Consider the following 13,834-nt stretch of genomic DNA (forward strand, 5'->3'; position numbering starts at 1 on the left):
CTCTTGGTTCACTCCAGACCTGACTGCCCTCGACCAGCACAAAAACACCCTGTGGCGTACTGCATTAGCATCGAATAGCCCCCGTGATATGCAACTTTTCAGGGAAGTTAGGAAAGCTAAGGCTAGCTTTTTCAAACAGAAATGTGCATCCTGTAGCACAAAATCAAAAAGGTTCTGGGACACTGTAAAGTCCATGGAGAATAAGAGCACCTCCACCCAGCTGCCCACTGCACTGAGGCTAGGAAACACTGTCACCACCGATAAATCCACGATAATTGAGAATTTCAATAAGCATTTTTCTAGGGCTGACCATGCTTTCCACCTGGCTACTCCTACCCCGGTCAACTGCCCAGCACCCCCCACAGCAACTCGCCCAAGCCTCCCCCGTTTCTCCTTCCCCCAAATCCAGATGGCTGATGTTCTGAAAGAGCTGCAAAATCTGGACCCCTACAAATCAGCCGGGCTAGACAATCTGGACCCTCTCTTTCTAAAATGATCTGCCGAAATTGTTGCAACCCCTATTACTAACCTGTTCAACCTCCCTCTCGTATCGTCTGAGATTACCAAAGATTGGAAAGCTGCAGCGATCATCCCCCTCTTCAAAGGTGGTGACACTAGACCCAAACTGCTACAGACCTGTATCTATCCTACCCTGCCTTTCTAAGGTCTTCAAAAGCCAAGTTAACAAACAGATTAACGACCATTTCAAATCCCACCATACCTTCTCCGCTATACAATCTGGTTTCAGAGCTGGTCATGGGTGCACCTCAGCCACGCTCAAGGTCCTAAACAATATCATAACCGCCATCGATAAGAGACATTACTGTGCAGCCGTATTCATCGACGTGGCCAAGGCTTTCGACTCTGTCAATCACCACATTCTTATTGGCAGACTCAATAGCCTTTCTTTCTCAAATGACTGCCTCGCCTGGTTCACCAACTACTTCTCAGATAGAGTTCAGTGTGTCAAATCGGAGGGCCTGTTGTCTGGACCTCTGGCAGTCACTATGGGGGTGCCACAGGATTCAATTCTCGGGCCGACTCGCTTCTCTGTATACATCAATGATGTCGCTCTTGCTGCTGGTGATTCTCTGATRCACCTCTACGCAGACGACACCATTCTGTACACTTCTGGCCCTTCTTCGGACAAACTAACCTCCAGACGAGCTTCAATGCCATACAACTCTCCTTCCGTTGCCTCCAACTGCTCTTAAATGCAAGTAAAACTAAATGCATGCTCTTCAACCGATCGCTGCCCGCACCTGCCCGCCCGTCCAGAGTCTGGACGGTTGGACGGGCGGTCTGGACGGTTCTGACTTAGAATACGTGGACAACTACAAATACCTAGGTCTCTGGTTAGACTGAAACTCTCCTTCCAGACTCACATTAAGCATCTCCAATCCAAAATTAAATCTAAAATCGGCTTCCTATTTCGCAACAAAGTCTCCTTCACTCATGCTGCCAAAGATACCCTCGTAAAACTGACCACCCTACCGATCCTCGACGATGTCATTTACAAAATAGCCTCCAACACTCTACTCAACAAATTGGATGCAGTCTATCACAGTGCCATCCGTTTTGTCACCAAAGCCTCATATACTACCCACCATTGCGACCTGTACGCTCTCGTTGGCTGGCCCTCGCTTCATACTCGTCACCAAACCCACTGGCTCCAGGTCATCTACAAGTCTCTGCTTGGTAAAGCCCCGCCTTATCTCAGCTCACTGGTCACCATAGCAGCACCCACCCATAGCACATTCTCCAGCAGGTATATCTCACTAGTCACCCCCAAAGCCAATTCCTCCTTCGGCCGCCTTTCCTTCCAGTTCTCTGCTGCCAATGACTGGAATGAACTGCAAAAAACAATGAAGCTGGAGACTCATATCTCCCTCACTAGCTTTAAGCACCAGCTGTCAGAGCAGCTCACAGATCACTGCACCTGTACATAGCCCATCTGTAATATATCCCATCCAACTACCTCATCCCCATACTGTATTTATTTATCTTGCTTCTTTGCACCCCAGTATCTCTACTTGCACATTTACCTTCTGCACATCAATCACTCCAGTGTTTAATTGGTATATTATAATTACTTCGCCACCAAGCCTATTTATTGCCTTACCTCCCTTATCTTACCTCATTTGCACACAATGTATATAGTTTTTTTTCTCTACTGTATTATTGACTGTATGTTTGTTTATTCCATGTGTAACTCTGTGTTGTTGTATGTGTCAAACTGCTTTGCTTTATTCTTGGCCAGGTCGCAGTTGTAAATGAGAACTTGTTCTCAACTAGCCTACCTGGTTAAATAAAGGTGAAATAAAAAATAAAACAGGCAGCTTAGTCAAATAATTAACATCCAATCACATTAACAGTTACTCTCTCGCGGGAAACCTTCGCTCTTGCGCAAAAATTTAGAAACAAAACATGTTTTTTTTTTGCAAGAATAAAGACGACTTTCGAGTAGTAAAACATGTATAAAAGCAACAGATACCATTAATAAGAAGGGGCTAGAAGCATCTTATATGGTGAGCTACCGAGTGGCTAGGACGGGCAAGCCCCATACTATTGTGGAGGACTTCACTGTTCCCACTGCCACGGATATGGCTGGGACAATGCTGGGGGAAAAGGCACAAAAAACTATACAGACAATGCCATCAAACAACACTGTTTCACGACGCATCAGTGACATGGCAGGAGATGTTCTGAAACAATTAGTTCTTCACATACAAGCCAGTGAATTCTATGCGTTACAGCTGGATGAGTCAACAGATGTGGCAGGCCTGGCACAGCTCCTGGTATATGTCCAATAGGTTTATGGGAGGTCAATTAAGGAAGACATCCTCGTCTGCAAACCACTGGAAACCAGGACAACATGACAGTWTATTTTTAAAGCACTGGACAGCTTTGTGACATCAAATGGACTTTGGTGGTCAAGATGTGTTGGTATCTGTACTGATGGCGCAAAAGCCATGACAGGGAGACATAGTGGAGTGGTAACGTGTGTGCAAGCAGTTGCTCCAGACGCCACTTGGGTACACTGCAGCATCCACCGAGAGGCTCTTGCTGCCAAGGGAATGCCTGACAGCTTAAAATACATTTTGGACACAACAGTGAAAATGCTTAACTTTGTTAAAGAAAGGCCCCTGAACTCAAGTGTATTTTCTGCATTATGCAATGATATGGGCAGCGACCATGTAACGCTTTTACAACATACAGAAGTGCGCTGGTTATCAAGATTAAAAGTATTGACAAGTTTTTTTAAATTGAGAGACGAGCTTAAAGTTTTCTTTACTGACTACTTGCATGATGACGAGTTTCTCACACGACTGGCCTATCTGGGTGATGTTTTTTCTCGCCTGAATGATCTGAATCTAGGATTACAGGGACTCTCCGCAACTATATTCAATGTGCGGGACAAAATTGAGGCTATGATTAAGAAGTTGGAGCTCTTTTCTATCTGCATTAACACGAACACCACACAGGTCTTTCCATCATTGTATGATTTGTGTGCAAATGAACTGAAGCTTACAGACAATGTCAAATGTGATATAGCGCAGCACCTGAGTGAGCTGGGTGGCAATTACGCAGGTACTTTCCCGAAAATGCATGACAAAAACAACTAGATTCGTTATCCCTGTCATGCCCTGCCTCCAGTCCACTTACCGATATCTGAACAAGAGAGCCTCATCGAAATTACAACAAGCGGTTCTGAGAAAATTGAATTTAATCAGAAGCCACTGACAGATTTCTGGATTGGGCTGCTCTGAGTATCCTACCTTGGCAAATCGCACTGTTAAGACACTGATGCCATTTGCAACCATGTACCAATGTGAGAGTGGATTCTCGGCCTTCACTAGCATGAAAACTAAATACAGGCACAGACTGTGTGTAAAAGGATTTAAGACACTCTCCAATACAACCCAACATTGCAGAGTTATGTGCATCCTTTCAAGCACACCATTCTCATTAACCTGTGGTGAGTAATTCACCATTTTTGATGAACAAATAAGGTTTTATATGTAAGATGGCTAAATAAAGAACAAATTATTGATTATTGTATTATTATTTGTGCCCTGGTCCTATAAGAGCTCTTTGTCACTTCCCACGAGCCAGGTTGTGACAAAAACGCACTCATTCTTATGTTCAATAAATGTATTGTATAGTGTGTGGCAGGCTTACAATGATGGCCGCCGTTGGCTTACAATGATAGCAAAAAATGGCGCCGGAGGAGATGGCCGCAGGTTTTACGGTCTCCTAACCAATTGTGCTATTATGTGGTGTTTTTCGCAATATTTTTTAATTATTTTGTACATAATGTTTCTGCAACCGTATCTTACGGAAGAAAAGAGCTTCTGGATATCAGGAAAGAGATCACTCACCTCAGATTAGACAAAGATGTCTTCAACAACAACAACAAGTAGGACTCACACAATATTCTCCAAACACCCCACAGGGCAGACATCCCAATTATTCGCAAAAGGAAGCGACGCAGAGGACGAAGAGCCGGATGCCTCGTCCGGACCCGCAGAAAGCAACTAGGAAAGCTGCCGTTACCGTCAATATTACTCGCCAACGTGCAACCATTGGACAATAAACTAGACGAGGTACGATCACGAATATCCTACCAACGGAACATCAAAAACTGTAAAGCATACAGTTTTTGATGCATATCCTATGCTTTATGGAATCGTGGCTGAATGACATGGATATTCAGCTAGCGGGATACACGCTGCACCGGCAGGATAGAACAGCACACTCCGGTAAGACGGGGGGGGGGTCTGTGCATATTGGTAAACAACAGCTGGTGCACAAAATCTAAGGAAGTCTCTAGATTTTGCTCGCCTGAAGTAGAGTATAGTGATAAATTGCAGGTCACACTACTTGCCTAGAGAGTTCTCAGCTATACTTTTCGTGGCTGTTTAGTTACCACCACAGACAGATGCTGGCACTAAGACCGCACTCAGTCAGCTGGAGAAGGAAATAAGCAAACAGGAATCCACTCACCCAGAGGRGGCGCTCCTAGTGGCCGGAGAATTTAATGCAGGGAAACTTAAATCAGTTCTACCAAATCTCTATCAACATGGTAAATGTGCAAGCAGAGGGGGAAAAATTCTAGATCACCTGTACTCCACACAGAAACGCGTACAAAGCTCTCCCTTGCCCTCCATTTGGTAAATCCGACCACAACGCTATCCTCCTGATTCCTGCTTACAAGCAAAAATTAAAGCAGGAAGCACCAGTGACTCAGTCTATTAAAAAAATGGTCAGCTGAAGCAGATGCTAAACTACAGGACTGCTTTGCTATCATAGACTGGAACATGTTCCGGGATTCTTCCGATGACATTGAGGAATACACATCAGTCACTGGCTTTATCAATAAGTGCATTGGGGACATCGTCCCCACAGTGACTGTACGTACATACCCCAACCAGAAGCCATGGATTACAGGCAACATTCGCACTGAGCTAAAGGGTAGAGCTGCCGCTTTCAAGGTGCGGGACTCTAACCCGGAAGCTTACAAGAAATCCTGCTTTGCCCTGCGACGAACCATCAAACAGGCAAAGCATCAATAAAAGGCAAAGATTGAATCATACTACACCGGCTCCGACGCTCGTCGGATGTGGCAGGGCTTGCAAACTATTACAGACTACAAAGGGAAGCACAGCCACGAGCTACCCAGTGACACGAGCCTACCAGACGAGCTAAATCACTTCTATGCTCGCTTCGAGGCAAGCAACACGGAGGCATGCATGAGAGCATCAGCTGTTCCGTACGACTGTGTGATCACGCTCTCCGTAGCCGACGTGAGTAAGACCTTTAAACAGGTCAACATACACAAGGCTGCGAGGCCAGACAAATTACCAGGACGTGTGCTCCGGGCATGTGCTGACCAACTGGCAGGTGTCTTCACTGACATTTTCAACATGTCCCTGATTGAGTCTGCAATACCAACATGCTTCAAGCAGACCACCATAGTCCCTGTGCCCAAGAACACAAAGGCAACCTGCCTAAATGACTACAGACCCGTAGCACTCACGTCCGTAGCCATGAAGTTCTTTGAAAGGCTGGTAATGGCTCACATCAACACCATTATCCCAGAAACCCTAGACCCACTCCAATTTGCATACCGCCCAAACAGATCCACAGATTATGCAATCTCTATTGCACTCCACACTGCCCTTTCCCACCTGGACAAAAGGAACACCTATGTGAGAATGCTGTTCATTGACTACAGCTCATCGTTCAACACCATAGTACCCTCAAAGCTCATCACCAAGCTAAGGAACCTGGGACTAAACACCTCCCTCTGCAACTGGATCCTGGACTTCCTGACAGACTGCCCCCAGATGGTGAGGGTAGGTAGCAACACATCTGCCACGCTGATCCTCAACACTGGAGCTCCCCAGGGATGCATGCTCAGTCCCCTCCTGTACTCCCTGTTCACCCACAACTGCATGGCCAGGCACGACTCCAACACCATCATTAAGTTTGCTGATGACACAACAGTGGTAGGCCTGATTACCGACAATGACGAGACAGCCTATAGGGAGGAGGTCAGAGACCTGGCCGGGTGGTGCCAGAATAACAACCTATCCCTCAACGTAACCAAGACTAAGGAGAGGATTGTGGACTACAGGAAAAGGAGCACCGAGCACGTCCCCATTCTCATCGACAGGGCTGTAGTGGAGCAGGTTGAGAGCTTCAAATTCCTTGGTGTCCACATCAACAACAAACTAGATCGGTCCAAACACACCAAGACAGTCATGAAGAGGGCACGACAAAGCCTCAGGAAACTAAAAAGATTTAGCATGGGTCCTGAGATCCTCAAAAGGTTCTACAGCTGCAACATCGAGAGCATCCTGACCGGTTGCATCACTGCCTGGTACGGCAATTGCTCGGCCTCCGACCGCAAAGCACTTCAGAGGGTAGTGCGTACGGCCCAGTACATCACTGGGGCAAAGCTGCCTGCCATCCAGGACCTCTACACCAGGCAGTGTCAGAGGAAGGCCCTAAAAATTGTCAAAGACCCCAGCCACCCCAGTCATAGACTGTTCTCTCTACTACCGCATGGCAAGCGGTACCGGAGTGCCAAGTCTAGGACAAAAAGGCTTCTCTAGGACAAAAAGGCTTCTCAACAGTTTTTACCCCCAAGCCATAAGACTCCTGAACAGGTAACCAAATGGTTACCCAGACTATTTGCAATATGTGACCCCCCCAAACCCTCTTTTACACTGCTGCTACTCTCTGTTTATCTTATATGCATAGTCACTTTAACTGTACATTCATGTACATACCCCGACCAACCAGTGCTCCCGCACATTGGCTAACCGGGCTATCTGCATTGTGTCCCACCACCCGCCAACCCCTCTTTTTACGCTTCTGCTACTCTCTGTTCATCAMATATGCATAGTCACTTTAACGATACCTACATGTACATACTACCTCAATAAGCCTGACTAACAGGTGTCTGTATATAGCCTTGCTACTCTTTTTCAAATGTCTTTTTACTGTTGTTTTATTTCTTTACTTACCTACACACACACATACCTTTTTTTCCCACACCATTGGTTAGAGCCTGTAAGTAAGCATTTCACTGTAAGGTCTACACCTGTTGTATTCGGTGCACGTGACAAATAAACTTTGATTTGATTAGATTTATTTATTTTTTTACATTTGAGAGTSTGCTGACTCTGGTGCAGCTGGAGTTTGAATGTTTGAAGGGATACAGGACTATAAAAAGTTTGGGAACCACTGGTGTAGAGGATCATTGTACCATCTAAACATCTGAAATATATTTTCCATAACCAAAAATATTGTATTTTCATTTGTTTGAAGCCGGTGTACAAAAACGAAAGTAAAATATGAAAAACTGAACTTAAAACGGGAAGCACATAGAACAGATCTACAACTTCTTAGACTTGCTTTCAATGATAATGACAGATCTAGAACTCACATTTCTATGAGAATGTTGTCAGGTCACCCCAAAATGTACATATTGCAGCTTGAATTATTTTTATCCTGGTTTCAAGAGGAATTATTCATTTCCATAGGAAAAAGGGAAAATCGACCTAATGTGAAATGAAAGTGAAATGCTGGAGGTGACAGAATTTAGCAAATGGCCGGCCAAAACTGTTGTGGTGACTAACAAGTAGGCTAAATATAAATATATGTACTGAATGAATGTGTATCTGTGGTTTAGCATGAACAACGAGCTGTTCACGAACACCTGACTGTTCTGCTGACCACTGCAACCGCGATCATGCAACAGGAAGTGTTGGGATGGGGCTAACTTTTACAACACTCAATAGCTTTGATTTCACCAGTGTACCTAACCATCTCATGTTTTGGTGGCAAGCATGTACAGGACAAAGAATTAGCGAAAGAAAGGAGTACGTAAACTGTCAATGTATTATGACACATAATTTGGCCTTGATTCAGCAGCACACAATAACAGCTGGCCTTTGAGTGACTGATATTGCCATGTAACGTTATAAGCCATTCATTGCTTGCATGTTTGTTAGCAAGCTAACTAGCTACTCGCATACCGGTAACTTAAAACGAGAAGGCTAACCAAAGATAGTGGACAAATGAAGATGTCTCCCTCAAACCGTTTACCAAAAGGTCACAGTTCCGGTCTACTTAAGTGGTGTCGTTGGATAGGTAATTGTTCTAAAGTTACAATTTGAGCGAACAAGTTGGCTAGCCATGCCCATGGGCATCCTCCAAAAAGCTTAGCTAGGTAGCTGTAACGTTAGCTACTACCCGGGCACTTTGCGTAACATTAGCCATGAGCCAAACTATCTAAGCTAGTAAGCACATTGTACCAACCATATATTTATCTCCACTGTTCAAACTGACTGTAGTTTATATACGTGGACATTTGATGCTAGCTAGGCCCGTTTTGTTGTGTCGGCCTGACTGGCTGACAACAGACACAGAGCGCAGGCCTGTGCAACACAAGGAAAGCGACTTGGTATCATATAAACTGTACGCCTGCCGCTTTGATTCTGGAATCTTACCATTTGAAGTATCCGTCTAAGCATGCTCGATATCGATTTATGTTTGACTGTAAAATGAAATACGATTAATGTTCCAAGGGAAAAGTTTAAGCCCGTTGTTGGTTCTCGGAACACCTGACCAAGCCCACTGCTTCTGGGGCGGGGCAGAGCTCCGTCTGAAGTAAAGGCTACATTCAAGACATTTAATTGTTTTCAAACGTTGGATAGCCGGTGACTTTACTGTGTTTCAGAGGGCAACAGGACCCCATCATAGAGATAGTTGGAGGACTAAACTTGTATATAACCCATTTTAGCAAGTACATTGCAGTTGAGGGCTTTCACCATTTTAAAGTATTCAACTGGGTGGGGATTTATTTGGGTTGGGAGCGATCAGCCAATCATCAGAGTGTTGTCTTCTTCTTCAAATTGGGTGCTATGGTTTGTAAATGGCTTTAAGATACAGTATATCATCGCCATAGTGGCCAGAATAAATGAAACACAAGATTTGGTTCACAATTTCAGCACTGTAAATCACCTATATTAGCTTTACACTTTTTTTCAAACACAAAAGAAGAATAAAATTGACTACTTTAAAATTGAGCCTCAACGGCGGTTAGTGTCGTTACAGTAGCCAGTCCATTCATTTCGTGTGTCCCCACACTTCCAGTATCACAATCTTGCGTGCCACCTCAGACCAGAACCTCACTGGACACCATCCCAATTCTGACCCCAATGTAGCAAATGGCAGGAGTTTGCAAACATCACAATGTGGCCCATCCGTTATCATTACTTAACAGCTCCCCTGTTTTTTTGACCATATGCTTTCTTGAATTTAACCCTCTTAAGAATCTGCTGAGGTAAGAGTTGTGAGAGTTGTGGTGCTCCCGAGTGGCGCAGAGGTCTAAGTCACTGCATCTCAGTGCTAGAAGCGTCACTACAGACCCTGTTTCGATTCCAAGCCGTATCACAAGTGGCCGTGATTGGGAGTCCCATAGGGCGGTGCACAATTGGCCCAGCGTTGTCCGGGTTAGGGCCTGGCCGGGGTAGGCCGCCATTGTAAGTAAGAATTTGTTCTTAATTGACTTGCCTAGTTAAAAAAAAAAAAAAAAGTCTAGTGAGTCTAGTCTATAATTTGAACGATGTGGTACATGAGCTTGATTGACAGACAAATAAAGGGAAATTAGTGTACTTTGTGGGGTTTTAGAAAATACCTTGAAAATTAGTCCAAATGAAGGACAATATAAATAAAAAAGCTAAGCTAAAATCACATGTTACCTACTAGTAATATTAGTACCAGAAGGATCCTTGATATTTGCTGTCTGAAAAGCTCAAATAAACTAAGAAAGTGATCACAAGACACGTTATGGGCTAGTAAGGAAGGCAAATTCAAGTCAGACCAGCTCCTGCCCAACAGAAACTACAATATGTGTAGACATGCTACTCCACTACATTCCTTGATAGCTTTTAGGCTTTTTTTTCTGCCCCCATTCTTGTAGTAGAGACTCTTGGGGGTCTATAGAATTTAGGGTGAGAGTGACTTACAATGAGAGAAATGCCTTTGAAGGATGTTTGAAGTTTGAAAACTTTGGTATGTTACATTTAACTAATACATTTAATAACATATAAGCTGTAATCATCTACTTGGAGAAACTCAATCATCACAAACATAGTCCAGTTTTGATATTGAAATACAGTATCTTTATTTAAGCATGAGAGTGAAGAGCAGAGAACACATTTGTGCATACCAATACAGTAAGTACATTCTGTAACTTTGATTGGAAAGATAAAATAATTATAAAATGCTATTTTAATATCTTTCCTAGGCTTTGTGTAATATCATGGGAGTTGTTGCTTTCAGTTGTCTGACAAAGCCAGAGCTGATAGGTGACTGCCTCCTTTGCATTTGGTGAGTCGATCATGTCACTATGCTCTTGTTTATGCCCCATTTAATCCCATTTAATTTCTCCAAATTCTAATGATCTAGGATGGAAGAGTGCCCTTGAAAAACTAGTAATATTCTTCAATAAAACTGTACATATTAAAATCAAACCAAGTCGTTTTGGCAAGATTTGCTAACCATATATTGCATCTTTGTCACATCTGCTCCTGAAAAGCCCTCTATTGCTCATCTTGTGTCTCCTTGACCTGCCGCCACTCCCCCAGTACCCTCTCCCTCTCTCTGTGTGTGTGTGTGTGTGTGTGTGATTGTGTGGGCAGAAACAGGTGTGCTGCAGTCAGAGCATATCCCCACCAGCTGCAACCTGTTCCATAATCAAGACCTCTAGAAATCCTCAGTCCTGCCACTTCCACACTGCCAGATCGTAATCTCTGCTCAGTCAATCTACGCGGCTAGCTGTTTGTTACTATTAGATCCTGTTAGCCTGTTGTGCCTGGTTTCCTTGCCTGACGCTGTTTTCCTCTTCACTACAGTTCCGCCCGCTCTGACCCTGGTCCCTGTCTCCAGTTCCACGTCTCGTCATCCCTCTACTCTGTCCTGGATTCCCCACTCTACTACTCTCTTGGATTCCCTTCCGGACCTGCTTACCCTGTCCCAACCCCTCTCGCTCCAGCCTCAGCCTCCGCACCTGTTTTCCTGCAACCCACCCAAGCTTCCCCTGGCCTACACTCCCACTTCCCTCTGTGTTTCAATAAATACCTTGGTTACTTCATCCCAGTCCCCTCGTCTGAGTCTGCTCTTGGGTTCCCATGTTCCACTCCGTGTAACGATCTTCACATACACTACATTTAAATACTATTCAAAAGCATCATGGTCTCCTTGATGATCCGCTCCAGGCACAAGCCCTCTCAAAACTTTTCATTACAATCTTTTTCTCTTCCAGCAAAAGTATAGCCTAGTTAAGCAGACTGACCACTGCCGCTCACGTATAGTTTAATTTCACTTGTCAAGTGAAACAGAATGTGAGCCATCACGTGATCAGGCTGGTTCTACCAGGCAAGCGAAAGTATCTGTGCTAAAAGTATCTGTTTTCCCTCCCAGTGTACACATGCAAAGCCTATGAATGACACACAATACACAGGTTACTATGGTTGTAAAGGCACTTGATAGGACTCCACATTCCTAGCTTTAGATATAACTGATCCACATATTATGGTTCTTGATTCTGTGTTCCGTTTAAAATACGTGTAAGTCATCGGCCTTTATGCTTTCACTGATCAATCATGTTGGCCCACACAGCAACAACTTAAATAAGCTTAAGTTATGTCATAGCCCTCCCAGATAAATATAAATGTAACTTGTAACATTTCTCACATAAAAAAAATCCTTAGGTTATATTCTAAAAATACATTTGTACAAACCCTTTGTTCTTGTGTAATACTGTGTGGTTGTAGAGAAGTGAACATCGTCTTTGGTTCATTGAGTTATCATGTTTCTAGGCCAAGGCTCCTCTTTCAAACTCACTATGTAAACTAGCAAACAGCTAGTAAAGGCAATATGATGCTACTTATTACTATACAACAATATTAGGCTTAGTTGTGGTCAGTTTGCAGTGTACAAATTATTGGAGGGTGTCTGAGGCACCGGCTCCTCCGTCAGCCACAATGGGTTTGGCGGCCGGCTCGAGGCGCAAAAACTGCCGGACCTCCTCTGCCATTTCACCAGCCATTATCATCGGCAGCTCTATGGTGAGAAACATCTCAGTTCCCGGGGCCAAAAAACTGTGCTATCCTGGAACACGAGTACAGGACATTACTAGGCTGCTTCATACCGTTCTACGACATCTGCCGGGAGCTGACGCTGTCGTAGTCCATGTGGGGTCAAACAACATTAGGAGGGCTAGCTCGGAACTGCTGAAACTGGATTTTAAAGAACTGATTCTAGCTCTGAAAGACTCCAAAAAGTGGCCAATTATTTCAGGCCCTGTGCCATCACTGGACCGTGGCAGCGAAATTTTCAGCAGGCTACTGTCATTACACATCTAGCTAAAAGACTACTGTATCGCTGTTGGCATAACTTTTATAGATAACTTTCACACCTATCGGAAACAGAAGATGCGCTACAGGAATGACGGAGTTCATCCAAATCATCTTGGAGGACCCGGTCCTCGCATTTCAAGGCCGCGTTGAGACAATCACTTATCAGTGACCCAAGACCTGCTCAGATAACCCCTAGCATTGTGTCGTTGAGCTGTCGTAGTGCTGCTGCAAATGTACATTTTCCCAGGGGTGTTGTCAGTCATAATGTAAGTAACCTAATTTATGTTCCTCTAAATGCCTCTCAATCCGACAGCTATTGTCAGCAGTAATCATGTGCCTACGAACCCGAATTCTCTTTTTGTAATGGGTCGCAAACGGCCTATAAGAACTCTCACCTTCACGCTATGTGATTAGATGCTTATGTTTTTCTGTGATCATGGAGCTCAGCGGTGCTGTAGGCTACCGATCCTCGCTTGGCTGAGTTCACCAACGCAGAGACTGACAATCCACACTTGACTGTGCCAGTCAGATAACTTCATATTTAGCCTGGAACTTGATACATATTTAGGCGGGAGCCTCGACCCCGAAGCACAACGGGTCAGAGCCAATACTAAGAATAACTTTCTCTCAAAGCATTTTTAGCCGATACTGAGGCAATCGAAGCATACACTGAGACACACTGTGAAAATCCGTTATTTGCACACGGATTCTGTGGTGTACACCAGGGTGTTGTTCCACCCATGTCAACAGGGTGAAAAACAACTCCGAGCCTCAGATGAGCATACACTATGTGTTGTTTGCTTGGGAGATGAACATGCACTCACTATCAGAAATTCAAACTAAGAGCATTGAAATCTCGATTTGCACGCTTTGGGGACGGAGGCTCCAGATTGTCA

General features: G+C 44.4%; 1 protein-coding gene across 1 annotated transcript in view; it reads right to left on the reverse strand.

The window, feature by feature from the left end:
- Positions 1-9,162, reverse strand: part of LOC111962490 (early endosome antigen 1) — a 53,252-nt gene extending 44,090 nt beyond the window's left edge. Inside the window, exon 1 of the mRNA XM_023985611.2 lies at positions 9,024-9,162. Within this exon, the coding sequence (XP_023841379.1) occupies positions 9,024-9,047 (24 nt within the window). The 5' untranslated portion in view covers positions 9,048-9,162. The remainder of the gene's footprint in view (positions 1-9,023) is intronic.
- Positions 9,163-13,834: the final 4,672 nt, after the last annotated feature.

This window comes from Salvelinus sp. IW2-2015, linkage group LG4q.1:29 (assembly GCF_002910315.2).
Source record: "Salvelinus sp. IW2-2015 linkage group LG4q.1:29, ASM291031v2, whole genome shotgun sequence".
Classification (NCBI taxonomy): domain Eukaryota; kingdom Metazoa; phylum Chordata; class Actinopteri; order Salmoniformes; family Salmonidae; genus Salvelinus; species Salvelinus sp. IW2-2015.